The 26,748-nt window shown below is 42.2% G+C and overlaps 2 protein-coding genes across 6 annotated transcripts; both read left to right on the forward strand.

Moving 5' to 3' along the window:
- Window positions 1-6,126: 6,126 nt before the first annotated feature.
- On the forward strand, window positions 6,127-18,175 carry LOC131288952 (lethal(2) giant larvae protein). 3 transcript variants are annotated; one of them, XM_058318136.1, is made up of 8 exons: window positions 6,127-6,809; window positions 13,675-15,520; window positions 15,618-16,111; window positions 16,471-16,946; window positions 17,031-17,172; window positions 17,218-17,518; window positions 17,594-17,702; window positions 17,919-18,175. In XM_058318136.1, the coding sequence occupies exons 1-8, from the start codon at window positions 6,726-6,728 to the stop codon at window positions 18,160-18,162; spliced, it is 3,696 nt and encodes a 1,231-aa protein (XP_058174119.1). In that variant the 5' UTR covers window positions 6,127-6,725; the 3' UTR covers window positions 18,163-18,175. The 3 variants fall into 3 exon arrangements, with proteins under 3 accessions (XP_058174119.1, XP_058174118.1, XP_058174116.1); XM_058318135.1 differs by adding an exon at window positions 8,376-8,379 and having other exon boundaries at window positions 6,127-6,781; window positions 17,031-17,518; XM_058318133.1 differs by having other exon boundaries at window positions 17,031-17,518.
- Window positions 18,176-24,177: 6,002 nt separating this feature from the next.
- Window positions 24,178-25,668, forward strand: LOC131288261 (CDGSH iron-sulfur domain-containing protein 2 homolog). 3 transcript variants are annotated; one of them, XM_058317381.1, is made up of 4 exons: window positions 24,181-24,323; window positions 24,405-24,527; window positions 25,036-25,247; window positions 25,349-25,668. In XM_058317381.1, exons 2-4 carry the CDS (start codon window positions 24,431-24,433, stop codon window positions 25,436-25,438), a joined length of 399 nt encoding a protein of 132 aa, XP_058173364.1. In that variant the 5' UTR covers window positions 24,181-24,323; window positions 24,405-24,430; the 3' UTR covers window positions 25,439-25,668. The 3 variants fall into 3 exon arrangements, with proteins under 3 accessions (XP_058173363.1, XP_058173364.1, XP_058173365.1); XM_058317382.1 differs by having other exon boundaries at window positions 24,188-24,299; XM_058317380.1 differs by having other exon boundaries at window positions 24,178-24,527.
- The last annotated feature ends 1,080 nt before the right edge of the window (window positions 25,669-26,748 follow it).

A 26,748-nucleotide genomic window follows, 5' to 3' on the forward strand; every position in this document is an offset into this window, starting at 1 on the left:
TGTCATCGCCATGAGTCACTAACTGGGTCAATGTGAGCGTCAAATAAGTTAAAGTTTTTTTAGAATTGCCTACCCAGAAGTATAAACGAATTCGACCTGGTTCAAACTTTCCAAAACCCCTTGTGATGGTAGATCGTTGTACAAAGTTATTAAAAAGTCCTTTTATTTAAAAGGTCTATTTTCTAAATCAGCCTAAAGCTTAAAAAGTTGCCAATTTCAATCGTAATTTAAAATTTAAAGCTTGTTCAACTAACCTTGGTCATAAGGAAAATATGTTTGTCTTTCTCAAGATACTTAGATACTAAATAATAAAGCGTGTGTTCATCTTGGTTCTACGTGACGGTACCAAGCACTTCGAGCTCGACATCACTTTCATAGTTCTACGTGACGGTACCAAGTACGGACGCGAGTTCTCGTGGAAGTTGCTTCTGAGCAAATATACCTCCGCATCTGGTAATACCATGCATTGTGCAAAATCACCGTGCACCGTGTCGAACTCTCGAGTGTAGTGGAAGTAAAAAGTTTAATTGCCGTAGTGCTTGTATTCTTTGTAACGCGGGTAGCTTTACTCGCGGTTGTTTTGCAAGCAGTTTTTTGTGCATGATAGCTTTTAGCTTTAAGTTTTTTTTTAATTTGATCCTGTCGATCAACTTGATAGTTTAGGAACTTCCTGCGCATCCGCATTTAAAAAAGCAGCATTCAGAACAGAATCAAAGAGAAGTCATGAAGCCAGGTAACATTTGTGATGCGATGGAATGTTTTTGAGACAACAACTTGCCAACCGGTCTGTGCTGTGTGTAAAACTTCGAAACAACCCAAGCACTTCTCTCCGGTAAAGTGGTAAAGTGACTCAGGACGAAATCTTGATTTGTTTTATTACCTTCCGACGTGCGGAAGCTGCCCCTAAGCTTAAGCTGATGTCCATGCGCGTGTGCTAAGTGTCCACTCTGTTTAACCAGGAATAAAAAAGCAACAGTCTTATGTTGTTCATTGCATTTCGGTGAATTAAAAAACTTCGCGTACATCGTTTGGCAGAATTGCTTTACGGCATCATGCAGTTTGTGTCCATTTCCGGCGTTTGGTGACTGACTAATGCGGCGGCCCGATTATATCACTATCCCGCCCTGTCCCGCTACAACCGTACGCTAATGCGCGCTTGGGGTGGGGTCGGTGTTGATCTTCTTCGACACATCATCATGGTGGTAGCTAAAGAAAACGATCAAAGATACTCGTGAAAAACCGGGCGCGTCGGATGATTTTCTAGCGTTTGCTGCGATGCGGGAAGTGCGCTGCTTTTGCGTGCACGTTCGGGTTCGGTAAACCCTCAGCAACGGCCAGTGCGTTCCGTGCATCTGTGTGTACTGTTGCATATAAAAGAAGCTACATATTTTCGATGCTTTCCCGGTTTCCGTGTCGGGCGGATGTTGTCGAGTGTTTATAGTTTTCTTTACTAGTGTGTGCCCATTGTTTTTTTTATTTTGCATCGCCACGGAACCCCTAGAACTTACCTCACCGGAAACTATGAACCGTGACTGGAAAGGAAACACATCAAACACATAAAGCTGCAGCGAGCATTAGCATTTCTTGTGACCAACATACAGAAGCAAATGAGCATGTATTATACTCGAAGTCAATCTTTTACTGTGAACGTTTCAAAAGTGCATCGCGGTTAGATTGATTTGTGATATGTTTTTTTTATTTCCCAGGCGATATTTTTTCCGTTAAATTAAGACTTTTTCAATAGTGACAAACAGTTGGTACTTGTTTTCGAAGCCAGCAGAAAGGAGGAAGCCTAAGTGCAGGTAAGTGCCACGAAAACATCCGCAGGAACACCTGTTGCTTAAAAATCCTATATATTGCAAGAACATTACCCGGTGATTCATAAAAAGTTGACCAAACTTCCATATGGGGGATTAACCTTTTCTAAACAAACAAAACAAACAAGACATTTATTTTACAAAATCGTTCCAAGCTGCAAACATATTTGGAACTTAACACAAATTTCAGCTTGTTCAGTCAATTTGATTGATTTACGAATTTGTTTTTTAATCAAATTATTGTATATTTGATTATTTGATCTTACGGCAATGATCGTAGGAGAGCGAACGGAAATTGGACAAAAACATCAAACCTATCCAAGATTCTCCCATCGTATTTTCTGACCTGAACCTAATTGTAAAAAAATCTACAATTTCAAAATGAACATTGAGTAAACTCGTTTCACCCAAGTGCAATCGGTTGGTTTGTCCGCACAGAAATACTTTTAGTTGCGATATCAACGCTTGAGCAGGAACCCCACCTCATATTCGTGATAAGATAACAACAACATCGGATCCTAAAACATAGGAGAGAAAGGCAACTTATCGGCCCTTAAATAGAGACTCGAATTTTGCTGTACGAGAATATTTAACTTGGTGGTGACTTTAAAGTCACCCTTTTAAACATCCCGAAAATCTAGTTTGGAGCTGTAAGTTTTACATTGCAGCTACGTCTTCCATTTCTCGGATGTCCGTTTTGTAAATGTTCAAACGTTTTATAATTTCAACAAATGAATTTGCCTTGACTTTACCGATCGATGCATTCTCGGTAGTTTTGGTATAATATAATTTTTTATATTACACAACATTAGATAATTTTATTTAAGTGATAACATATCACTATGTTCCACGTGTCTTTGATAACATGAAAGATCTCCAAAAAATACGATCTTCGTTCAGGCCATCAGTTTCTTCCGTCAAATGCCCTATACCAACTGTTGTTTGTTTGGAACGGTAAAAATATACCTGTCCCTTCAAACAGGTAGAAGGTTGACCAGCATAGGCAAGCCATTTTTAAAAGGATACCATCTGGGCCTGTGTGAGTTTAATTTTGAGCAGACCGGTCGGATTGCACCCAAAGGCCGGAAGCAAGGGAAAACCCCAAAAAGAAGCTTAAGCAATGCAAAAGTGCAGTAGTATTGATGAATGCCCGTAAAATGCCGCTCCCAGGACCTTTTCCCCGTGCAGAATCATGTGCACCACCGGGCACCGCGGTGGTAACGTCGTCGGCAGTGTGGAAAGGTAGAGGAGGCAGAAAGGTTTGGGCTATGTGCACTTTTATGGATTTGATTCAGCCGGGTTCAGTCCAGGCCAAACCCCACGGGAGGCTTACTATAGGGGTGGATTGCGGAATGACGGTTTCCTGTTTCTCTTGATGTAGTCCCCAGATAGGGATTGGGGCCAAATGTATCGGAGTTTATTTGGTTTCTCCTTTTCTACCTCCTTCTCCCCTTGTCTCCTAATGACCCTGCACTGATTTTATGTTTATTAAATTAGGCTTGGCAAACTACCGCTCGTAACAAGAGTGTATTTCATGTGGGAATTCATTGTGGTGCTTGTGTGAAAAACTCACAGATCGCTCCATCGTGCCCATCGTGATTCCTATTTCAGTCAAAAAAAAAACTGTGAACATCTAATGAAATAGGTAAACTGCACGACATCTTCGCAATTGGTGTTTGATAACGCGCGCGCGAGTCTTGTTCTGTTTTTTAGTCGTCTTCGGCAGCTTTAATGATTGCCGCACGATGATATATGCTCAGGTTCCGCCTAACTGTCACCTTTGGGTATCCGCCCACCAGAACCACGTACGCCACGTTCCTAACACCCGGCATTGCCTCCGTCCGCTGCGTGCATCGATCGAGCACCACCTTCCATTTTATTATTTTCTCTCCGCGCGTCGCTTTCCACCTGCTCCTCTCGTCCGTCCCGGCCACATCTCGTACACTTTCTTGATGATGTTGATGGGACTCTGTCGGTGCTGCGTCGCCGATGATGTCATACCTTTCTTTATACCCGGTGTGTGTGATGAGGGTGACTTTCCGTTCGCACCGCCAGCTCACGCCCCCTCGTCTCGGCCGCCTCTTTCAACTCGGCTAACGATGCTAATTCCTGATCACCACCCGCGCCTCCACCTGCTGGTTCGTGAGTCAGGAAAATGCTTTTCGTAAAGTTAGAGCAACATCCCAAGCAACAACGAAGCTGCACCGACCAAAATCGGTACGCGATCCCAATGTTCTGCCGTTAACTCCAAATGGCATCATCATCATATGATGCTGGGGCAGTGTTTGCGATGTTTGGAATCACATACATATTCCATTTTTCAAGTTCACCAACCCACAACCTCGTTCCGCCTCCTTCCTCTCGCAGCCTCCCGCAAACCTATGACACACGCAAGAATCAACATTCGGTGGAACGTCTCTCGTATCACCCGATCTTGAGAGCAATCGAAAGAAATATGATCGCCTCACCCGGCACGTTGCGCACCACAACACACACCCCCTGGACTGCCCCTAGAAAGAGGAGCACTTTAAAAATAGGAAAAACACAAATCCAGTCGTTAGAGAGGGGGTGGGGTGGCTGCATCGCTGTGTGCGTTAAGAGCATTCGGCGTTTCGTCGTCCCGGCACATGTAGCTGTATCCTTCCTTCTCGCCTTTTCCCGCCAGAGCGCTGGCACCGCCAAAGGAAGTGTTTATTTTCTAAACAAATTATGTACCGCAATTGTATATCAGATCATCAGTTCTGCGACGGGGGAGGGTGGGAGGAAGAAAAGAGGTGGTCTCTGGCTCGTAGAGAAAACTGATCGTCGATCGGTTTGTACAGCCTAACCGGTTTGGACGGATCTTGATTTCTTCGTAAAACTAGCTGAAATATGATAGGGCGTTGATTTTGGATTAAAAATGGAAAAAACCTGCAGTGTTTTAAGGTACAGTTAACGGAGTTAATTTAATTTTAAAAAAGAATGTGATGCATAAACAGCACTCTTTACACATTGCTTCGAAAATTAAAATTTCAGTTTTCTATTTTTTTCGAGAACCAGCTCCGCTGGTGATCTCTGCTCGGAATATAGTAAAATTATACTGTCTTAACCGAAATGTTTGGCGGCATTGAACATAACTTTTCTTAAGATCATAATTACGGAATTATTTCACAGTTCAGGCTGATGTCGTCAACAGTTGTTTATAATTATTTCATAGTTTGGACTGACGTCCTCTTTTGTGTAAAAATGACAATTTTCTTGTACGGTACAGCTTTTTCTTATAAACGTTACACAACCTAGTCTTTTTGGTTAACTCTATACAATCTGCATATATATTACGTTGAATGCATATATTTTTTAGCAAAAATTGAACTGCTTCACTAAAGATTTTTTTAAACTTCATCTGTCATCGTCGCACTTCGGCCCAAATCGGATAGTATAGTATAATATTTGAACCACCGCAACTTTGGTCCTTCTGCTAACCAAATTTGTATTTTCAAACAATATCGTTGTTTTAAATATATGCAATAGAAATTGTCCTTTACAAACCATACATGAGGCTTGGTTTCGAGTCAATTCAATCTATTTTAGTTGTCTAGAAGTGTTGTATTGAATCTTAACTTTTACACAAATTTCGTCGACTGCGTCCATTAAGTTTGAAAAGTGAATTCCTCACCCAGATGCGACACACTGGAGTCTTGTGTGTTTTCCGCCACTATTTGTTATGCAATGTTTTCTCGGTGTAGCTTTTTTTTTACTGGTTTCCGGTCTCTTTCTCACCGGTTTCACACGATTGTTTATTTTGCAAGCAACAAGGTTACACACAAACGGATGTTGTGCTAGAGAAAGCTGCATGTGCACATTGCACATCGTTATTTTTCTTTTTTAGGCCAAACGATAAAAAAGTGAAATAGTCGTCATAATCAATCAATTAAATTCACCTCAAATTCATATGACATATAAAATCTGTACATCGATCAATCGTATATTATCAGAACCTCCGTGGTTTGGAATAAGATTGATTATGGAAAAGTGTGATATGTTATTCGCTTGAAGAAACGCTCCTAAATAAATACAATGCTACATACTAACATGTTTCCTACTGCTTCGTTTATTTCAGATACCATCTACGGGTTCACAGTCCAGTGGAACGTACAAACAAAACAAACGGATCATCAACGAAATAACAAAATTCTCCACCGCGTGCCTTCAGACGATCGAGCTTTTTTCGAGCTTTTACCCAGGAAAATAGTAAAGAAAAAATCAACACCACGCCAAAACTTTGATGGTTACGTTGGATCGAAGCAAAGAGCAAACAGAAGGCTTCAGCTCCAAATTACTGCCAGCAAATTGATTCGTGATCCGCGGAACGAGAAGATTAGCCAGCACGTCCCAAGGAATCTGTCTTCAATCCGCAATCATTTTCCCAGGATTGTGCCCGCAAGCGAACAGTGTGTGGCTGGCAAAAAGACGATGGCCAGAGCTTCCGCTTGCGCAACATACAGCGCTTGATACCAACCGTTGGCATCCCCATGCAGAACTTCGCCACTTCGTATCGAGCTGGAAGAAACTCACACCTGAGATAAACCCAAACCACTTTTCATAGCACGGTTCGTTGGAAATAAATAGCGAGAACGCGATCCGCGCCAGCCAACTCCCATAAAGAAGAAAGCGCCCGGGAAGGAGGGGATAGAGTCGAAAGTTGAAAGGAAATAGAAAAGCGCTGTGTGGCTGTTTCTACTAGCTGGCCTGGCCGCTGGTTCGCTAGAGTCGTCGAAGAGAAAATCATCAAAGATCGGCTTGTGGAGAAGACACCGAAGAAGACGGCCCTCGGGCATTTCGTTTTGAGCGAAAGGTAACATCTAAGCCAGCCTCCCGCCCCAAGCGCTAGTGCTTCTTTCACTCCCCCGCCCTGCCGACGGAAGAACAATGCTGAAGTTTATACGTGGAAAAGGCCAACAACCTTCGACGGAGCGGCAGAAGCTGCAGAAGGAGCTGTTTGCATTTCGTCGGGTAAGTTTAGATTCTGTTCTGAGATTTTGTACGACCTAACGACGGGGGGGTTGGGGAGCTACGGAGGCAACGGCTTCGGTGGTTGTAGTTCTTTTCTTTGCCGTTGACGTACGTCGAGTTTTATTTTTTTATTTTGAATGTTTTCACCTACCAACGTAGCCTAGGGGCGCAACTGCTCGGAAGCGACCGGGGGTAGGTTTTAGTATGGTCCATTCACTAGCCGCTTTGCCGAAGTGAACCCTTTTCTAGTAAAGTTTACATTAAAACAATAACTACACAATGTCCGTCGGTAAGGCAAAGAGCGGGGAGCGGGTGTGTTTCGTTTTGGCTTGGCTTGGGTTTAAACATTAACTGGGAAAATGGTTTGACCTCGCGCGTGCCTCACCAGAACGTCACGTAGAGTTGAATGAAATGCAACTGGTGAGGAAATGACAAAAAAAAAAACGATAAAAAATACTTGTTACGTACTATAGTGACGTTATGACGTTAGTTTAAACAAAATATTGCACGCGCAGAAAAACGTAATCGTAGAAGACTACAAGGAAAAGCTGAGTGGATGGTCTTTTCTACTATTACAGCGTACATTTTAGGAGCGTAAAAGACGTTACAATGGAGTTCTTTATGATAAAAGAACATTTCTATACTGTATCGTGATCGCAGGAAAAAGTTAACTTCTCCAATGAAAATCTCTTTGAAATTTAGGAATAAAATTCTATTCTAGTTTTTTTTTTGTTTTCCAACATGAGCAAACTAATCCAAATACCGTGAGAAAACAATAGATTTATACATTTGTTTGCCCTATGTCAACTTGTTTTTTTTAATTTCCTGTTTCTACCAAAAATAAATGCTCATTTTAGTTATTCAAACAACAATTCCAGATAATGTAAATAAATGTTTTTAATGGGAGCAATATTGTCAAACCTACACTTAGTGATATTTATTAATGCTGCTAGAGGTGCATAAAATTTATTTGTGAAGCAAAATGAGTGACACATTTTTCGCACTTATTTAACTTTTAAAAATACTTTAAAGCAACCTTTGTTGATGTTTCTAGTTTCTTATAATCTGTATGTTTTAAACTCAAACGTTTTTTATTGTGCTAGTGTATGGTGTCAGAAAGATTTTAGAGGAATGAACTATGCAAATTGGGTTTACATTTTGCCTAAGCTTATCCTATTTCGTACAAAGCTGTTGCTCTATGTGTAATAAAAGGCAGTACCAGAGACGTTGCACTTGACTCGTACTTTTTAGTTCGTAAAGCAACCTTGTATCAACATCTTTCCCACATATCGTCTTTTTTCCCACGCATTGTATGTGGGTATAATTAATCCTTTTTTATATTTTTTAACGGTAAATATCGTCCAGCAAGTGTAGATTTTGGATCACCGATATCTGCCGCATGTATGGCGAGATATAATAAAATCGGTTGATTCACCTGAAACCACCACCCTTACTTGCTGCCACGTGCTTGGTGAGTCAACATGGGAGAATGATTTTGGTCTGATCGTCGCCGTCGTGCTTCTCACCAGTGACCTGGCTCCGGAGATGACCAGTTGCGTAGGACAGCATCGTCCACCATGGAGAGGTGCACGTTGCACATGATCGTACCCAATGCGTCACAGACACACATGCAACGCATTCCAGTGCGAAATCCTGCATTCACGGAACGGAGGGTGGCCGGGCCTTGTATAGAAGACTTACGCACCGGGCTGTTATCTCATCATGCCACTCCCTTCCCCTCCCTACTTGCTCACTTCCTGTCCTAATATGGAAGCATGGGCCCGGGGTGCAAGAACAACAATAACCGTTTGAAAAACGCATACAACACTCATTGACGCGCGCTATTATACACGGCGCGAACCACCGATGAAAATTGATCTAAAGATAGTGAAAACGCTATGAAAACATGCTTTTTAATACGCAAAAATGGCTTTAATTAGTGCGTACACCTCGAAACGTGTACTTGGCAGCAAATGATGTGAATTTGTATTGTTTTCCATTAGGAAGGGACCTTTATCTGAGCGCTTGAATGAGGAATAAGCCGATGCCAAAGTGGAAATGATGAAGAAGGCAAATGTGTGTCCTAGCCACAATACATCACACGTGTACAACTCGTGGCGTGCATGCATTGTACGCCTATTTTAATGCCTTTCGCATGCCGTTTTAACCTGTTGCACTTTTGTGGGACACCTCGAACGAAGTTTGCGCCCCCCCTCTCGGTGACTAATAGATAAGTCTTGGCCAGGGTGTCTCTCATGATAACGCTAATCTACAGGAGGGTATTGGTGGCTTCGTTGTCTGCTAGCGTGTCAGCGGGGACAAACCTTTCGCAGCCTTGGGTATGTGTTGCACCATCAGTGACACTCGATTGTTGTTTGCGGAAAATAATCGGAGGTATGAGCATGACTGGCGTGGAGAGGAACGCCGATTCGGCGGTATTTTAGATCTTCGTATGCATAACTATTATGATAATTGCATTGCAAACCATAGGTGAGAAAAAAATGCCCACAATCTTACACACGCATATTTTTTTTTAATGAAGTTCAAAAGTAATGTATGTCAAACAAAATTGTGGAATTTTGTGTACAATATTTCATTTGTGTTTAAAATTAGGCAGTTATGTAATTATTTAACATACAATAAAATTAACTGGCTAATTTAAACGACTGAATATCCATCACAAGCAACCACAAATAGCTGCCTATAAATCTAATTGTTCTCCCAAGCGGTTGTGTGGCGCTTTTTTCACGTAGACAAACGGCAGCGTTTAATACCATTTCTTGTAAAAAGGCCAACAAGGGGTACACTTGTTAACCCATCACACTGGGTGCAATAATTTAAACACATCTGACGCCTCAACTTACTTCTTGAACTGCACTGGACCAAAGTGTACTGCCAAGGGGGAAGGTAAGCCATATAAAATATGGCCGCGAAAAAAAAACCTTCCCTTTTTGCGGCCCGATCACACCCACACCCCCCCCACCCCCTTGCGCCTGTGCATCCACCGGGTTCGATTTACGTAGGCCGGTTTCTTTTTTGGTGTGCATCCATCCCACACGCCAAGCCCACGTACCCGGTCATCCCCGGCGTCGATTGTGTGTCGATCTTTGCCTTTACGGAGCAGCGGGATTGCGGCAAATCAGAGCTTCTCGAAAACGTAAGCACCACAGACTTTCCGAACCGTCGACTTGCTTTCTCCGTTCAATCGTTCCATGTTTCAAGCGGCGTATCCCCGAGTTCTGTAACTGTCGGCCGGAACGAAACGACGATGGCCCGCGCGGAAACGTGTTGGCGCGCCTCCCGATCCAACGTGCTCGAAATACATTGAACCTGAAGGCAGCATAGACTAACGGTTGATTTTGTACTTTTCACTTCGTGTGTCTTCCCGCGTGTCGTCATGGCTTCACCACGGAGAAACTATTTTGCGTCCCCACCCCGCGAATGGGAGAGAAGGAAGTGCTACAACGCTTTAAACGCTAGCTAAATTACTACGGATCGTCTTTGGATGTCAAGGGGGCAAGTCGCGGAGGCACGAAGGTAGAGTCTAGTGGCGCAAGCGGAAAACGAGCAAAAGCAAAACACTGAGCTTTTCCTACGAAGATCGTTAGATAAGTTCTGCTTTTATAGCGCGAGTAGAAGAAAGGTCATCAGAACGACGCCAATGAGGGCACCGAGGGAGCCCATCAAGCAATGGCACGGACTCTTTACATTCAGTGTTCGTCAACGTTTTATATGACACTCTTCCTCAGTAAAAATACTGCGGTGCTTGTAAGTCAACGCAATATGACCCAGAAAGAGATAAAGACACCAGTTTATGGAGCTGGAATGTGGCGTGTTCCCAAGAAAGCTTGAAAATATTTTTTCAAATATAAAAATATAATCCAATATCTCAGTACTTACTCAAAAAGAGGGAATTCCGTTTTCTTTACGATTTTTTTTGTGAAAACATTATCTTTTCAAATTAATGGAATATGTTTAAACATTATTTTGCTAACTTTTTGGTTTATATTCAATCATAGCTTGTTATTGCGGTTTTAAACTGAATATAGTAATGACTTTGAAAAAATTCCTAGTCCAATATGTTGTATGTACCATGTTGAAACCTTCAGAATGAAACATAATGACCGAAAAATTTGTAAATTTAATCTTAAGCAAGTCCGAGATATCAGAGGTATTGTTTTTGATTGTTGTAAAATAAGATTAGCTTTCTATTTGAACATTTCGTCCTTGGCGTTAGAACATCAGGCTATCCGGAACCTTCGAGACTCTTTTTTAAATGTATGTAATATATTATAATTATTATTTTGTATTTATAAAATACTAATGTTCAACTAAATTGCTGCATTTCGTGAACCAAGGGTTTAGTAACACTGCCCCAGCTTGCATGGATGTTAGAAAAGCGGAAACTTAACAAAGCGTAGCCGAGGCAACACGGGGTAAGTCTCCTCCGGTACAGGATCATGGAACACAGAAACGATCCACCGTCATAATTGCGGCATTAAGCCATTGAATGTCACGATTGCCACCCGTGTGTGCGCCGCCTGGTAGAACTCTAGTGCAGGATTGGTGTTGCTGCTGTTGCGAGAAGATGGATCGAAAATGGTTTGAAGGAATGGAAAATAAAGCTACATGGCCTCGTCGGTGCTGCGACTTTCAACAACCCCACAAGGCGGAAAGTACCGTTAAGGTAACTCCAATCACGCTCAGGAGAAGGAACGTCTTTCTAGCCGAGCTAGACATATTATGCATCGCTTGGCCACACCTTGACCAGCAACTGGGGGCGACTGCGAAAAACCGAGGTGAAAACCGGGTCTATCTTTGCTAGCCTCATCGGCGCTGCCCTTGCCCCCGACGCTTGCAAACGTTGTTTGGTTTGGTGTGGCGCAAATCGTGATAGGCACTGATCGATAACGGAAACACTTTAAGGGCAAAGAAAGGAATCATTTCAAGCAGGGGACAACGGGTCAAAATAAAAGCAAAATCATACACCACGGTTTCCTAGACGCAGGTTTCAGTTTCAATGTTGGCAACCCTACGGAACCACCCCGTCCAGGAACGACAATTATTCCTTTAAATCACCTCTTCAGGGAGAGATAACATTTATTTTTACAAAAAAAAAGGTCTGCATGTGTGTGAATGGGCGTTGTTTGATGATATCATGCTCAACCTCGCTTTTCCAACTCAAGGGTATTTACTTAAGATAACAGGTAACACCGTTTGCCTTATCGTTGTCGGTGTCGAAAAAAAAACTTCTAAAAACGACAAAAGCATGATCGTCCTATCAAGGGTGTCGATCGTCGTTGTGCCGGTCTTCACCCTGCCCAGCAAGAAAATCTTAAGCATATTCCTAGTTGAAAATAAAATAAATGTTTGGATGCTAAATTACTTTTCAAGTTTCACGTTTTTAAATGGCTGTTTACAATTTGTTCTTGTCTCTGAGTCTCCTATAACGCTTTTCCTTCCCGATTCAGACTGCGAAAAAGAACGATTGCAACATATCCGTATGCTTATCAGCGGCGACAACTCTACAACCCCTTACCGTCTGTAGGATTGTTTCCTTTTTTCCCTCCCTTTGTTTAGCTTTGGTTTCCTCCAGCACTCCGGGCTTAATCATCGATCCGGCTTGAAGTGTACCGGGCAGGTTGTGTTCCCCACCCGGTCTGACTGATATCAGATTCGACCCGTTATCATTCGATTCACCTGTTCTCCTTGTTTGCACAGTGATAAACCTGCACCCTTTTTTTTCCTGGTGTGTATGGAATTGCTATATGCCGGTTTTGTGTGCCTTGCTCATAGCCTTTGCCTCACTGCCACACCACAACCCACCATGGCCGGGGCTATGATTTCTGACCCTGACGGTGCTGATAAAGGGCAAAAAGGGAAACCACCAAAACCAACATTTCGTGCGGTCGTTGCGGCCGCTTATATGTCCATGAAGGTGTAGGAATAGCTATACTGATAAAGCAACAACTTCAGGGGTTTCCACCACTCGACGCAATTATTTTTATAAACAAAGGCTAAGGCTAAACTATGGACAATTTACCTAGATATCAGGCAATGTACGCATGTAAAGCTATTGCCATTAGGGTTGAGTTTAAAAATAATCTAAAAGCGAAACAAATTATTTGTAGCTCCTCACGGTCGTATATCATATCAATGTTCGTATAATGATGGTTTTCTGTACATGCCTAGAGTTGGGGTAGCGCAACAAGATGCACAAAAAACAAACCAATATCACACAAGCATCGATCGCAGTTATGAAGGTTCCGCGCGAACAGTGATATCATCCTGTTAGCTCCTCAAACACACGCTGGTTCCATATGGGTAGTGTGTAGTGATTGAGGCAGACATCTCAAGGGTTCGTAAATTTAGACTATTTTTTTGTTCTAAGATGATTCATGAGTTCATTAACTTTTATCGATTTGGTGCGAATGTGGAGGATGTAGTTCGATCGAAGATAACAGCTTTACGTGGTGTGCCAAACATTGCAGTGCCCCGTTAAGCCCGGTACGACATGTGATGATGAAGGAAATAAAGTCATGTTACTGTCATTTGCTTGACGAAAAACCAAGAATTCAGTATGATGGATTGATGATGAATTTATTAAATGGGATCTCCACTAGGTTATCATATATTGGGACCCATAATTTACTATTTGGAGCATGGAATATGGAAGGAATACCCTAGGTTGCAACATACACAATTTATAATTTTATTCCGAAGTTTTTACAACATCTTTTGTATTTATACCTGTTTTCGATAGATAAATCGAGTAGAAACATGTCGGTCTGATATAGCATTTATATAGTCGTTGTTTTACCGTAGTATTATTGATAGTTTATCTCGGTTCTTCATGTCTTTGCAGACGGCCCAACATGGCTTCCCACACAAACCATCCGCCGTGGCGTACGACCCGAAGAGCAAGCTGATGGCCATCGGCACAAACAGTGGCGTCATCAAAGTTTTCGGCCGACCCGGTGTCGAGTTCTACGGTCAGCATACGTCGACGGGCAACAATCCGTCCGATCTGATCGTGCAAATGCTCGAATGGATCCCGGGTACCGGCCGTCTGCTCTCGTTGACCGCATCGAACCAGCTGGTGCTGTGGGAGCCAGCTGGCACGCTACTGGTGGCCATCAAGAGCCTGGCGTTCGATGGGAAGCTGAAGAAAATCTCTTCCCTGTGCTGCTCGTACATGAAGGACACGGTATGGATCGGTACGGAGGGTGGCAACGTGTACCAGTTCGATGTGCGCAACTTCGTCGTAAAGGAGTCGGTCATCTACCACGATGTGGTGCTGGAGCAGCTGCCGACGTCCTACCGGCTGAACCCGGGTGCGATCGAGTCGGTGAAGCAGTTGCCGAACAACCACAACCATTTGATGATTGCGTACAACCGTGGCCTTGCGGTGCTGTGGGATCTGGAGTCTGCCAGCGTAAAGCAGTCGTTCATCTCGCCCGGCCACGGCCAGAGTGTGGGGTTGTTCATTGGCCAGGATAGCACGCAGTTCACCTGGTACCATGCGGACGGATCGTACGCAACGTGGGATCTGGATAGCCCGATTCCGCCCGAGAACCAGAAGTACGTCCCGTACGGTCCGGACCCGTGTAAAGCGATCGATCGGCTGATCCGTGCCCACCGTGGTCGCTGCGAGCTGGTCGTCTTTTCTGGCGGTATGCCTCGTTCAGCCTACGGCGAACACCAGTGCGTGTCGGTGCACTGCAAGGATGGCACAAAGGTGGCGTTTGACTTTACCTCGAAGGTGATCGACTTTTTTGTTACTTTCAATGATGCCCGGCCGGAGCAGGCAGAAGTACTGGTGGTCTTGCTCGAAGAAGAGCTTGTTGCGTACGATCTCACCGATGAGACACTTCCGCAGATCAACGCACCCTACTTGCACTCGCTGCACGCGTCTGCTGTCACCTGTAATCACCTTGTGTCGCAGGTGTCGGCCGATGTGTACGCCAAAATCAAGCAAGCCGGTGAGTATCAGATGGCCGAGTACAGCAGCAACCCGTGGCCGATCACCGGTGGTATCCTGCCCAACGAACCGAAGGATGACGACGAACGTGGGTCGGTTGAACGAGACGTGCTCATAACCGGACACGAGGATGGGTCAGTAAAGTTCTGGGACTGTTCCGACGTCTGTCTGACACCGCTGTTGCACGTCAAGACGGCTCCACTGTTCAACAACAGTGACGACTTTGATAGCGCCCTCAATGGCTCCACGGAGCAGCTGGACGATGGTGAGCCGCCGTTCCGTAAGGCGGGACAGTTCGATCCCTATTCGGACGACCCGCGCCTAGCCGTAAAGAAGGTGCAGCTGTGCCCCCAGACGGGCACACTGATAATTGCCGGTACGGCGGGCAACGTGGTGATGGCAAACTTCGACTCGTCCGACTCGTCAGGCGACGAAACTCCAGCACCATTGAAAGTGACCACAATGAACCTGGTGAGTGATCGTGATGGATTCGTCTGGAAGGGACACGATCAACTGAAGGTGAAGCGCCAGCTGCTCGAGGAAAACGCACCCGTCATCGAGGGAGTAAACTTCATGGGCGTGCTGCAGGTATTGCCACCGGCCGCCGTTACTTGCATCGCGATGCAGAGCAAATGGTCGTTGGTTGCTGCAGGCACGGCCCACGGTCTCGTGCTGTTTGATTATCAGAATCAGACCCCGGTATTGCACAAGTGCACCCTCAATCCGAATGGTAAGATAATGAAACACATGCTGTCTACTTCGTTCTATTGCGTTCGTTGTGCAAAGGTTGATCTTCCCATTTCTTTCTTTTCCTTTCAACCCGTAAGATCTCACCGGTGCCGGGGAAACGCTGTCCCGCCGAAAATCGTTCAAAAAAACACTTCGCGAATCGTTCCGTCGACTGCGCAAGGGACGCTCCACCCGTGGCAACCCGAATTCCGCCGGAGGTGGTGGTGCTGGTGCTCAGCAGCAACAATCGGCAGCTGAAACACGTCCAGTCGAACGCCAGATCGAAGCGCGGCCAGTCGACGACGGAATGGGTTCGATGGTCCGTTGCCTGACCTTTGCCCAAACGTTCATCACCAACCAGAACGTGTACATTCCGACCCTGTGGGCCGGTACAAACTCGAGCTGTGTGTCGGTGTTCGTGCTACATTTGCCACCGAAGCCGGCGGCACCTGCTCCAGCTGCGGCGGAAGACGGAACCGATGAGACGGGACCGGCCGTCGTTCCGCAGGGGCCACCGGTCACCGGGAAGCTTGCAAAAGAAATCCAGATGAAACATCGGGCTCCCATCATTGGCATTGCGGTTGTTGATAGCGTAAGTAACATCGGTTAAGATACCATCAAACGTTTGTGTGCTCACTGAGCGCAGTTCACATTGGTTTTCGAGTAGCATTTAGTAGGTGATCCAAGATGCCTGTTGTAGTCCGGCATGGTTACTCGCACTGTTACTTGTTCATCAAAGATGTTCAGATTTATTGAAAATATGTGTTCATACATGTTCGTTTGCAAAGATTTGAGTTAAAGAAAAAAGTTAAAGCGTGACCGATTGATGAACAATTTGTTTCTGTAGCATAACCAAAAAAATGTCAAATTAACGATAATTTCTTCTATCCTCTTTAATCTGTTCCTGTACACTTTTTAATGTTTCACAAAACAACATTGTTTTCTTTTCAGAATGGTGTTCCACTAGAGTTCCAGAATGTACCGGGACCAGCGCCGCACCGCGTGCTGATTGCCTCCGAAGAGCAGTTCAAAGTGTTCTCACTACCGCAACTGAAACCTTTGAACAAATACAAGCTAACTGCTCACGAAGGTGCGCGTGTCCGGCGTATCGCTTTCGCCACATTCATGTGCACCGTTCCGACGTCCAGTCTGGCACATTCCAGCCCCCCGAAGGCAAGCACCAAACTGGCACCGCAATCGCCATCCGCCCCGCCAGCCGCAGAGCCTTCAACCGCAGATAACAATGCTACCGCAACGACCGGTGAACCGAATGCGCCCAATGCAGCCAGCGGAGGAGGTTCGGATGTGACGAACCACTGTGAAATCAGTCTTCTTTGCTTGACCAACCTGGGTGACTGCTTGGTGTTGACCGTTCCGGAACTGCGTCGACAGCTGAACTCCGCTGCGGTTCGCCGAGAAGATATAAAGTAAGGAGTGTTGCGCTAGTACCTTAAGGGAAGGTGTAGACAGATGTCCAAAAAACCTACACTCTTCTTTTTTATTGTTTCCAGCGGCATTTCATCCCTTTGTTTCACGGCCCACGGTGAGGCTCTGTACATGATGTCGTCCTCAGAGGTGCAGCGAATCAGCTTATCGGCCACGAAAATTGTATCCCCGAACGGAATGATCGAGGTGGAGGATTGGTCAACACCGGTTGATGATGCGACCGGCGAGGAAGAAGACGACGATCGAGAACAGGACAATGAGAACCAACAAGACGCTTCCTCGGAGCGGGAGGTGGCCGCCGAAAAGCCCACACTCACTACCACCGCGTCCAACGCCGAAAGGGCTGCCAGTACGGGCAGTGCGACGGTGCTGACGAACGGTACTTCCAACCCGAGGCTGAGCAATGGTGTTGGCAGCGGAGACGATGCGTCGCCGAACAAGGCGAACGAGACGATCACCAGCTCGATTGGGGACATCACGATCGACTCCGTGCGTGATCACCTCAACTCGACCACGACGACACTCTGTTCCACGACCACCGAAGAAGTTGTTGGTAAGTTCATGCACGAATTGCGTTGGTTAGCTTGCTCGTTGTGGGTGAATGGAAAATAATGGCTGTCTTTAATAGGTCGCCTGTCAGTATTGAGCACCCATACGAGCCAAATGTCCGCAACGGCTAAGAATAGCGACATTTTGAGCCTTAACTCTTCGAACATCAAGGACCTGAAAGGCATTGGGTAAGTTATTGTTATCTGTTTAAGGAAATTGATGCAACAAGAATTTGAGTTTTTTTAAATTGTGATCGAAAAAAAAAGAGATTCAGCCAAACAAAAGAAGATGAACAATTAAATATAGCTTGAATATACACTACAAATATTGTGTGCCCCTTCACCACTATTCTATTAAACTATTCTACCGGGCTTAACTATTCTATATCCTCAAATCCATTTTAGCGACTCTACGGAAAAATCATCCAACTCGGCTATTATAAAATCGATCATCACAACCGTAAGACATGGCACGAACGTTACAAACGGTGAGACCAAGGAAACGAACCGAACCTCTTCTACGACGACGACGACAACCACCGCGGCATCTGCCACCAACGGTACGAACGGAAGCGATTCGATTCCACCGCCACTTCCGTCTACGGCACCACCACTTATAACCGTGCTCCGGAAAGAGAGTCAGTTTTAACAAATCTTCGAAAACGATTTTTGTTTTAACGAGCCGAAGGGAGATCAATGAATGAAAAAAAGTTTTCGCCAAACCGAATGCCCTATTCATTGTCACCCGGAGGAGGGACATTGGTGTGCCAAACATGGCACGCGAGTCCTAGAGAACGGCAGATGGGAGATGTGTGGCGGTTTTTCAGTACTAAGGAACATATATAATAGTATTTTGCGGCGGCTGTTTAGGTAGCAAGAGAACACTTTACGAGTAACGAAACGAGACAAGTATTAGACATAAGTGACTTCTTAATGCATACAGTACAGGATATCGCGGTAGTGTAGAAATGGCAACGAGAAAGAAATTAAATGTTAAAGAAACCCTTATATGCCCCCCCCCCCCCCCCCTCAGATGTCACCATCGTTGCCTTTCCACGCATTGTGCACTGAAGAATATTAGTTCGGGAATAGAAAAGAAAATCGCATAGTATCATATCCCATTTCATTTTACACCAGAAAGAAGCTGGAAATGTTTCGTGCCGTTGATTTCAACGTTGCTTAGTTTTTGGTTGAAAAATCGTAACGAAATTAGGGCCTCGGCGTTATGTTTTATTATATGCTTAATTAGGATGTTAAGATATTTTTATTATTCTGATGATGCTTCGCATTACGTTGCGTATCTTCTTTCCACCGATCGAGATGAATTTTTTGGAGATATACGCTAAACAACAGGAATAATTATTATTATCACAAAAAAGGAAGGAAGAAAGGAAAGTATGAAAGTTTTATTTTACGGACAAACTATGTCCATCGATCGTTATTTTCAAAAGCATCCAGTAATTCCGCTAGAGATGTATGTGGCAAAACAAGAAGCATATAGAATGTCATTGAACGGAAGCAGACAAAAACTATGGCCTTAGTAAGACGAAAGTGAATGATAGATTTCTTAACTGTAGTCGTAAGGAAGAACATGTCTTAACCATGTTAGCAATAAGTCGTCACTTATTACTACTTACTGCGTGCGCTCAGATCACCGTTGCTGTACGACGCAAAAAAGACGGATTTTTACAACCGTCGCACTGGCAGTTGCCCTGTTGGCAGAAGCAAACAGACATGAAAACTATTCTAAACCGACATCGACCGATCGGACACACGGAGTGGATCGTCACAGATGAGTTGACTTTTTTTATTTCGCTATATGAACAATATAAAAAATTGATTTATATACCTTTTTCTATTTTATAAGCAGAGCAGAGTATGTTTTCCAACGAAATTATACATGTCTATTTAATCTATTACAAACTACCGCATAAGACCATTGCGTTGCTTGATTTTGTCAATTCATCATCGCACATCCGAAACACGTTTCTAGCCAAACATCGATTCGAAATAACTGCACTGGTATCACAGAAAATTGGCACTAACCAGCATTTTGCGAAAACAAAATTGTATGAAATTGAAGAACGGCTGATTTAAAGTCGTCTCCCGGGAAGTTAACATATTTTTTCGCACTTGAACGCAGTTACTACCGATTCAAAGCACAAGAGTGCAATAAGGAGGAAAATTGCTCTAATGGTGCATACAGGAAAGCGGAATATAAATCGTTGACCTTAAAATGTATGACCTGCGTGTTGGCGGGAATCGAACAAAGTGACTTCATGAAACTTTTTCGAAATGTTAATCACTAATTTTGCAGAATATTAGTTTATCTACGATATGCCGGTTAAATTGTTATCCTAGCTCACGTTGTCGCTGAGATACGCAAGCTTAAAGTTGAAATTGGTGACTGTACGGATACTTTCATGTCCTACTCTATGTTGAAATGGGGCCCATCATCAGCTCTATCTCTATAGATACAGTGAAAGAAAAACGCATAGCAAGGTTAATTCACATCCTGAAGTGTCGTGCAGTTATCAGTTTTCTTTCGATAAATTTTAAATTAAATAGTCCGTGTTCGGTTTTCATTACATGTATAAACATTTATTTATGAAATATCTCGTCAAACGATGTTTTCCTTCTTTACAGTTCCATTAACTTTGTAATCATTCCATTCTGAATTTATAATTGTTTTTTTTTCAACATTCCGTCCCTGGGCTACTACTAAAACAATCCTAAAAAAATAAATCCCTTTCAACAAAGCTTCTCCTCATAGGTTTTTTTTCGATGATGGAACACTGCTTATGAGCGCAAATTTTCTACTAAATCGATCGATTTTTCACACTTTGTTTTCGGTATCAATCAAACATATTTTCTCTAGATTTTCAACATATTTTGTCATTTTTTCCAATGAAAGTTAAAAAAATCTGGCTTATACAGGGCCTGTTAGATAACGGAAATAAACATTTGAACAAACTGAATGTTTCCACTCGTTCAAAGATGTTCTACTAAATTATTTTATTTTGGCACACTTGAACGAGAAACCTTTCTTTATTGAAGTTTAAAGTCTCAAGTTTAAACAAATGAGCTGTTCAAGCAATGTTGGAAAAATTGTAATAAAACATTCGAAGAACATAACATTTTCTGATGTAGTTCGATTTAATTCAAGTAATCTCAATGGGACTGACTATCTTCATATGATTGGGATTTTGAGACAAATTACCAAGAAGTAAAATTAGCACGACAATTATGCGTTGGTACGTTTCCATTTGAACACGCACTGCATTTCTCACTGTTGGCATAACATAACATTAACTATACCGGGAAAAGTGCATACCAAAGCAGACAAAGTGCGCCTTTGCCATTTTTTATTTATTGAACATAGTTCCATACTTCAAACATAATGTGAAAGGTACATTTGTGCCAAACGTACAGTACGTGCCCCATAATAAACCCTTTTTTTTATACTGCATTCCATTATGGAGTCAATACAAATCAAAGACCGCATTTGCGTCAACGTGCTGGTATAATTAGTGTTAATCGTCTAAAACAAAAAGAAGAAAAACCACGGAATAACCAACAAGCAGCTTTCATACCCTCACTCACTGAGCTTTTCTTTTATGCACGATGCGCTTGATTTATATCCCATTCTCTTGCTTTAGTTTTTAAATGTAGTTAAATCACGAAATGCTATCGAATCAGCGCTTGGCCTCGGCCGAATTTCATATGGCTAAACAGTTCAATACATTTCAAATTCGCAACCAGTTTTTTCGCTGTACTTATTTTCTTTTTTTATCATATCTATCCCCTATGTCGTCGAATAATACATATAGTTCTGATGCTTAGCTTTATTATATACTTTTCTAATAATGTTCCGTTTTAAAGAACTTTCCTTTTCCGCTTCGTCACTGACATCGATGCTTTTATCCCGAATTCGGCAAATACTTATGAACAAAGTTGAACTGCTCTTAAATATCTTATTCGCTTTGCCTGCCGGTATTATTCAAATATGTGTGCAGTACACAACAGTTCTTCCTTTGTATTATAATATATTCCCCCTACTTTACCATATATGTACGTTCTTAAACTGATTGAACTGAAATTGTCTTGAATACTATATTTGTGCGCATATTACGTTACATGTTGGTTTCATGTTTTCCTGCATTATTTTATACTTCATTTCCTTACTCCCATGTTCCATATAAGATACATCCTCTGTATACTTGATTCATGTTATGGTTGACATTGTATCTGATTTAACATATAAATTCATATATATTTCCGCCCATAGCTCAGGTTGAATTGTTTTCACAATTTACTATTTTCACCTTCTAGCTCTCAAAATGTATCTTATGTTTTTCGTGTTGAGTCTATCGTACTTCGTTCGTTCGTAACTACTGTCCTAAATATTTATTAATGTTAAAATATATATGTATATAGTTATATTTCATTTCTTCTATTTTTTTTGGATTGTATTTACTTTGTAGTTGTTGTTCGTTTTGTAACGCTTTTGGATTTGGTTTTATAACGCATGCTCTCTTAGTGTTCGTTTTCAGTGTGTGCTAAACATTCTACCTTGAAGAAAAAGTGGACACATCAAGCGACCCAATCAACATTCGACGGAGTAGTGGAAAGTTGTTGAAATCTACTGAGCATTTCATTGTAATTTTGTGTTGCTTCTGTATGGCACTAGCTATCGTTTATAAGATGATTACGTTTGCAAGCCTTTTTCACATTCCATTTCAATTTTGTGATAATTAAATAAGAAAAGTTCGAGCACATTCTGGGATGTGATGTACAATAAAAACATAATTGAAATCATAAAATATAGTTCAGGCAAACCCTTGCGCCAACTAATAGTATACATCGCCAAAGAACAATAGGACTTCGACTATACAGAAATACGAATGTGGCTTTACAATAGTATGAATGCATAGAATAAGTTGTTCCTTTCGAATAGTTCTCTGGTTCAACGTCGAACAATAATTACAACTTATATGTTTTCAGTAATTGAAATTTGAGTTTTAACCTTGTCATTGATTCGCTATTCTAGGTGATAGTTGTCATTCGCATTAGTCAACTTTCAACGTGAAAAACTTCTTGCTACTTCTGTTTTATTTTGTTAGTGCATTGTTATTTCAACAATGCACGAAGTAAGCTGACGATTTTACCCTGCAACACGATCGGGTAGTGTGTTTTCTTCATTTCATGATCATTACAGTTACAGCATTTTCTGCTAGTTAACTGTTAGTGTGGTTTGCTACTAGTATTTGTATTTAGATGTTTCCCTATATTTAGTATTTAGGCCATTTACGCTTCAGCTGGGTTTTCTTCTATTAGTTATTTCCCTCCTCTTTTGTTGCGGGAGGAAAATAGGAAAGTTCAGGTTAGTGAGCTGTGTTTTCTTTCTGACCATAAGAAAGCACAGTTCATAATTTGAAGCTACGTCTTGCTTCAATTCTGTACGTCTACTTACAGCATACGTTAAAAAAAATGAATACCGAGTAAGAAAATTCGATAAATTTTGACTAGACAGAGAATGTAACGGGAAAAACAGAATGCAAAAAACTTGGTTTTTATATGCTAACATCAATAGTTTTAAAACTTTAAATCATCCATAAAACGCGATCTTGTTCACAATTTTCGTACGACTAATCGAACATTCTTGTTTGTTGTTTTTTTTTGTCTCAACGAGGAACCATGTCTAAACATTTTTATTCAATTATTTCCACTTTAATACTTCGTTTCCTCGAAGCCTTTGCCTAAAAGCTATAAATTCGTTGCAGTCCGTTTTTAAATGTAAAATTTGGTTCCTCATAGTACTTAAAGTGTTCATAAAATTCGTTTTCTGTTTTATACGTCACATAAATAACAAACTTAGACAAATCCAAATCAATATGAAAAAACAAGAGGAAGGATTACGTATATCATGGTTTCCGTTATGCATTACCGAAATAGTAAAGAAAAAGTACTTTTCCAAAGGGAAATTTGTTAGCAGAACACCGTTTTTATCATGGAAACGTTTGAACGAGATCAATGACACAAAGACACATGTTCTCTACTTCAATCGTTTGCTTAATAACCTTGTCCTTGCAGCTAGAGTGCTTAGTAATGTTGACCACTATTAATGGAGAGCAATTGATAACATAGATTTGTAGCAATGCAGGATCTCGGAAGTAGTCACTGTTATCCGTGTAGTCCATATTTCGGCATTCAAATGCCGCAAGCAATCTGAAATAAAGAAATATAAATGAAAATATATTAATAATCACGTGTGCTTTTCTCGACGTTCAAATAAATCATGCACGATCTTTTTCGAAACGGTTCGCAAACCGGATAATGGGTTTGCAAATGTTTTCGAAACACTGTTGCTTACTACTTTAGCACGACCAAGGCATACAGGCAATATTAATATATATCATATTAATATTATATCATAGTATTAAATGTAAAAAACATAGCATTCCTTATTGCCATTTGGGAATAGAAATTGACTAAAATACAATTTTGTAACGGAAATTTCAAACAGCATTCGCACAGCCGCGGTATTTACAACCGACCATGGGGTGAACTAGACAAACTGACAGAGCACAACAAGCAAGGTTGACATGAGCCCACCTAGCTTTTTTATTCACTTTGACGTCGACCGAAGGCATGACGACCGTATTTCACAGTCGTTTTGCAATCCCGTCCCGGATCGCACTTGTCGTCGCTGATCGTTGTGTAGCGAAACAACATAGCTCAGACAGTTGCTCGATCTAGTTTGCCTTGCTCAAGTTTATAATAAGTGTCAGTGCCCTTCGTTTCATAAAGGTCTTGAAACATTTAACATTGATATAAAATTGTGCAGCTTCATCAAGTTGTATAAGTTTTGCAATCACTTGCATCCATTAGGTTGAAAGAACCAACTTTCCATCATAATGCAGCTACTGTCGGGATTGGTAAAAACAACCCTGCCGAACTACCTGTCTGGATTGCCCATTCCGGATAGCTTCGGTGGATGGTTCCGGCTAGGATGTAAGTAGTTCAATTGCTTTATTATTACTCCCATTTCGGCTTACAAGGAAAACACCACGAAGACAGTTATTTGCCCGGTCATGCGGAAATTGTTCCATCATCATCAGCACCAAGCAAATGCTTAAAGGTGTATGAGTAAGCGCAAAGATGGGGGGAACCGAAAGGCTCCATCTTTGAAGCATGTCTTTTCGTACTGCCGTCCGATTTCCTCTTCCATTTACTGCTGACTATTCGGCAATAGCCGGCTTGGGCTATTCACCACGCATTGAACTCCATAGACTTCGTCCAAAGAAGTTATGTAAGACGAATGCCAAGCTCACGGTGTGACAAACGGGAATAATTATCGACCTCTGCCACACTACCCCAAAGCAAAGGTTCGCCGGCTTGTATTTTTCATACATAGTGTACCCCTTTAATCTTCTCTATCCATGTTTGCATGCAAGATTTCTTATCTGGTTCTACTTTTATATCCCGACTACCTTTTTTTTGTTGATTATCTCTCTTCTAGTCAAAGATTGGCTTTCGCTAGTGCCACCAACGGCGGCCGTTGCTGGCGTGGTGTACATGTCCTACATGGCCTTTTGTCCTCATGCACGTCCTAAGACTTCTACACGGGCAAACAACAAAATTCGTCTGGAAGAGGCAAAGGTTGTTGATATGGTCGATATCGAGGATATTGCTGAGAAGGCAGCCTTCTGCCGATGCTGGAAATCCAAGAACGTAAGTTGAGGCATCGTCGTGGAGCGATGATCATGCAAGTTATCTCCTCGTCCGGCTTTTAACACTACGCTGTTTATTTTGTTTTCTTTATTTTTTCCTAGTGGCCCTACTGTGACGGATCGCATGGAGCACACAACAAGGAGTGCGGTGATAATCTGGGACCAGTTGTGGTGCAGCGAAAGAAGAACTAAGCGTTGCAGCCAACCCGTTCCAGTGATTAGGCCTAGCCGAACTAAAACACCCTAAAAAGCTACCACAACCATTAGAATAATACAATACGCGTTCTCGTATGCCTGCTATACAAAAAGGGATTTGCATTTCTCTACTGTCACAAAGTTTTGTTCATCACATATATACTTCATTTGATAAAATCCTTTGCAACTTAAATAAGACTCGGTTCGCTTACTTCAAAGCAAAGAAAAAAAAAGCAGCATTACAGCAGCAAAACTCCGAAAAGGTGCGATATAATGAACTAACAACAATTTCTTTTCAACATGCCTATTCACCTCTCCAGCAATAAAATATGTTTCGAAATCAATCACAATTTCTTAGTGTCGTTGCATTTTTTTTGCATTCCAAGCTTTGTTCTTAGGAAAGGATGAAAAAACTAGGTTAAATAAAATCTCTAAATGTATAATTATTTTATAGTTGTACTGAAGTTTCACTCCTGCAATCAAAATTATTTCATACTGCTTTGCCTGCCTGCATTTGGCTCGGAGTTCATCGTTCATATATTAATTCATATTTTACAGGAAATTACTAGGTGAAGCACTAGAATGAAATAAAATAGTTATAGTGACTTTATTTTGATCCAGCGCTTTAAAAGCTAAGATTGGAAAGAATCAACTGGAAAAAAGAACAACACATGAAAAGTGCTTTTTGGGATTCGTAGTTAAAACAAGTCTGATATTATGTTTTCAAACACAATAAGAGGGCACAAAAACCCATCTGCTGCTGAGTCAAATCGACATCGACACTAATTCAGCTTGGTGACAAATAAAGCCTTTAAGAGTAAAACCGATAGTACTTGAGATCGAGAAAAATGAGCGATATTGATTTTACAACGTTTCTGCGATTTTGCTAATAAAATCAGGTTACTCACCAATTCCAAAAGCGGCTTGAAGATTTGTTGAACCTTAGTGGCCCCGATTCGGTACAAATCCATCTCCTGCGGATTATCACCTTCGTTCACATACACCAACGGACTGGAACACTGGTTTGATATTATCAATAAATTCAAAGCTACACTGCTCTAGGTCGTTAGTGTTCCAATAGTACACTGCTCGTTTGGCGCAAACGGATGGGAACGAAACCAAACTGCCACACTAATATATACGATCACGGATTACAACTATTGTCACCGACGTTTTTGCCAACCTCTCTAACGGTTACGGAAATGCACAATCCACTCGTTGGCGACTGTTGCACTTGATACATAAAGCGTTGGTCGAAGATGATCAAGAAGAAAACGTCCCATTCGTCAAAAAAAAAACAATTCACA

The sequence above is a fragment of the Anopheles ziemanni genome, chromosome 3 (assembly GCF_943734765.1).
Source record: "Anopheles ziemanni chromosome 3, idAnoZiCoDA_A2_x.2, whole genome shotgun sequence".
NCBI classification, from domain to species: Eukaryota; Metazoa; Arthropoda; class Insecta; order Diptera; family Culicidae; genus Anopheles; species Anopheles ziemanni.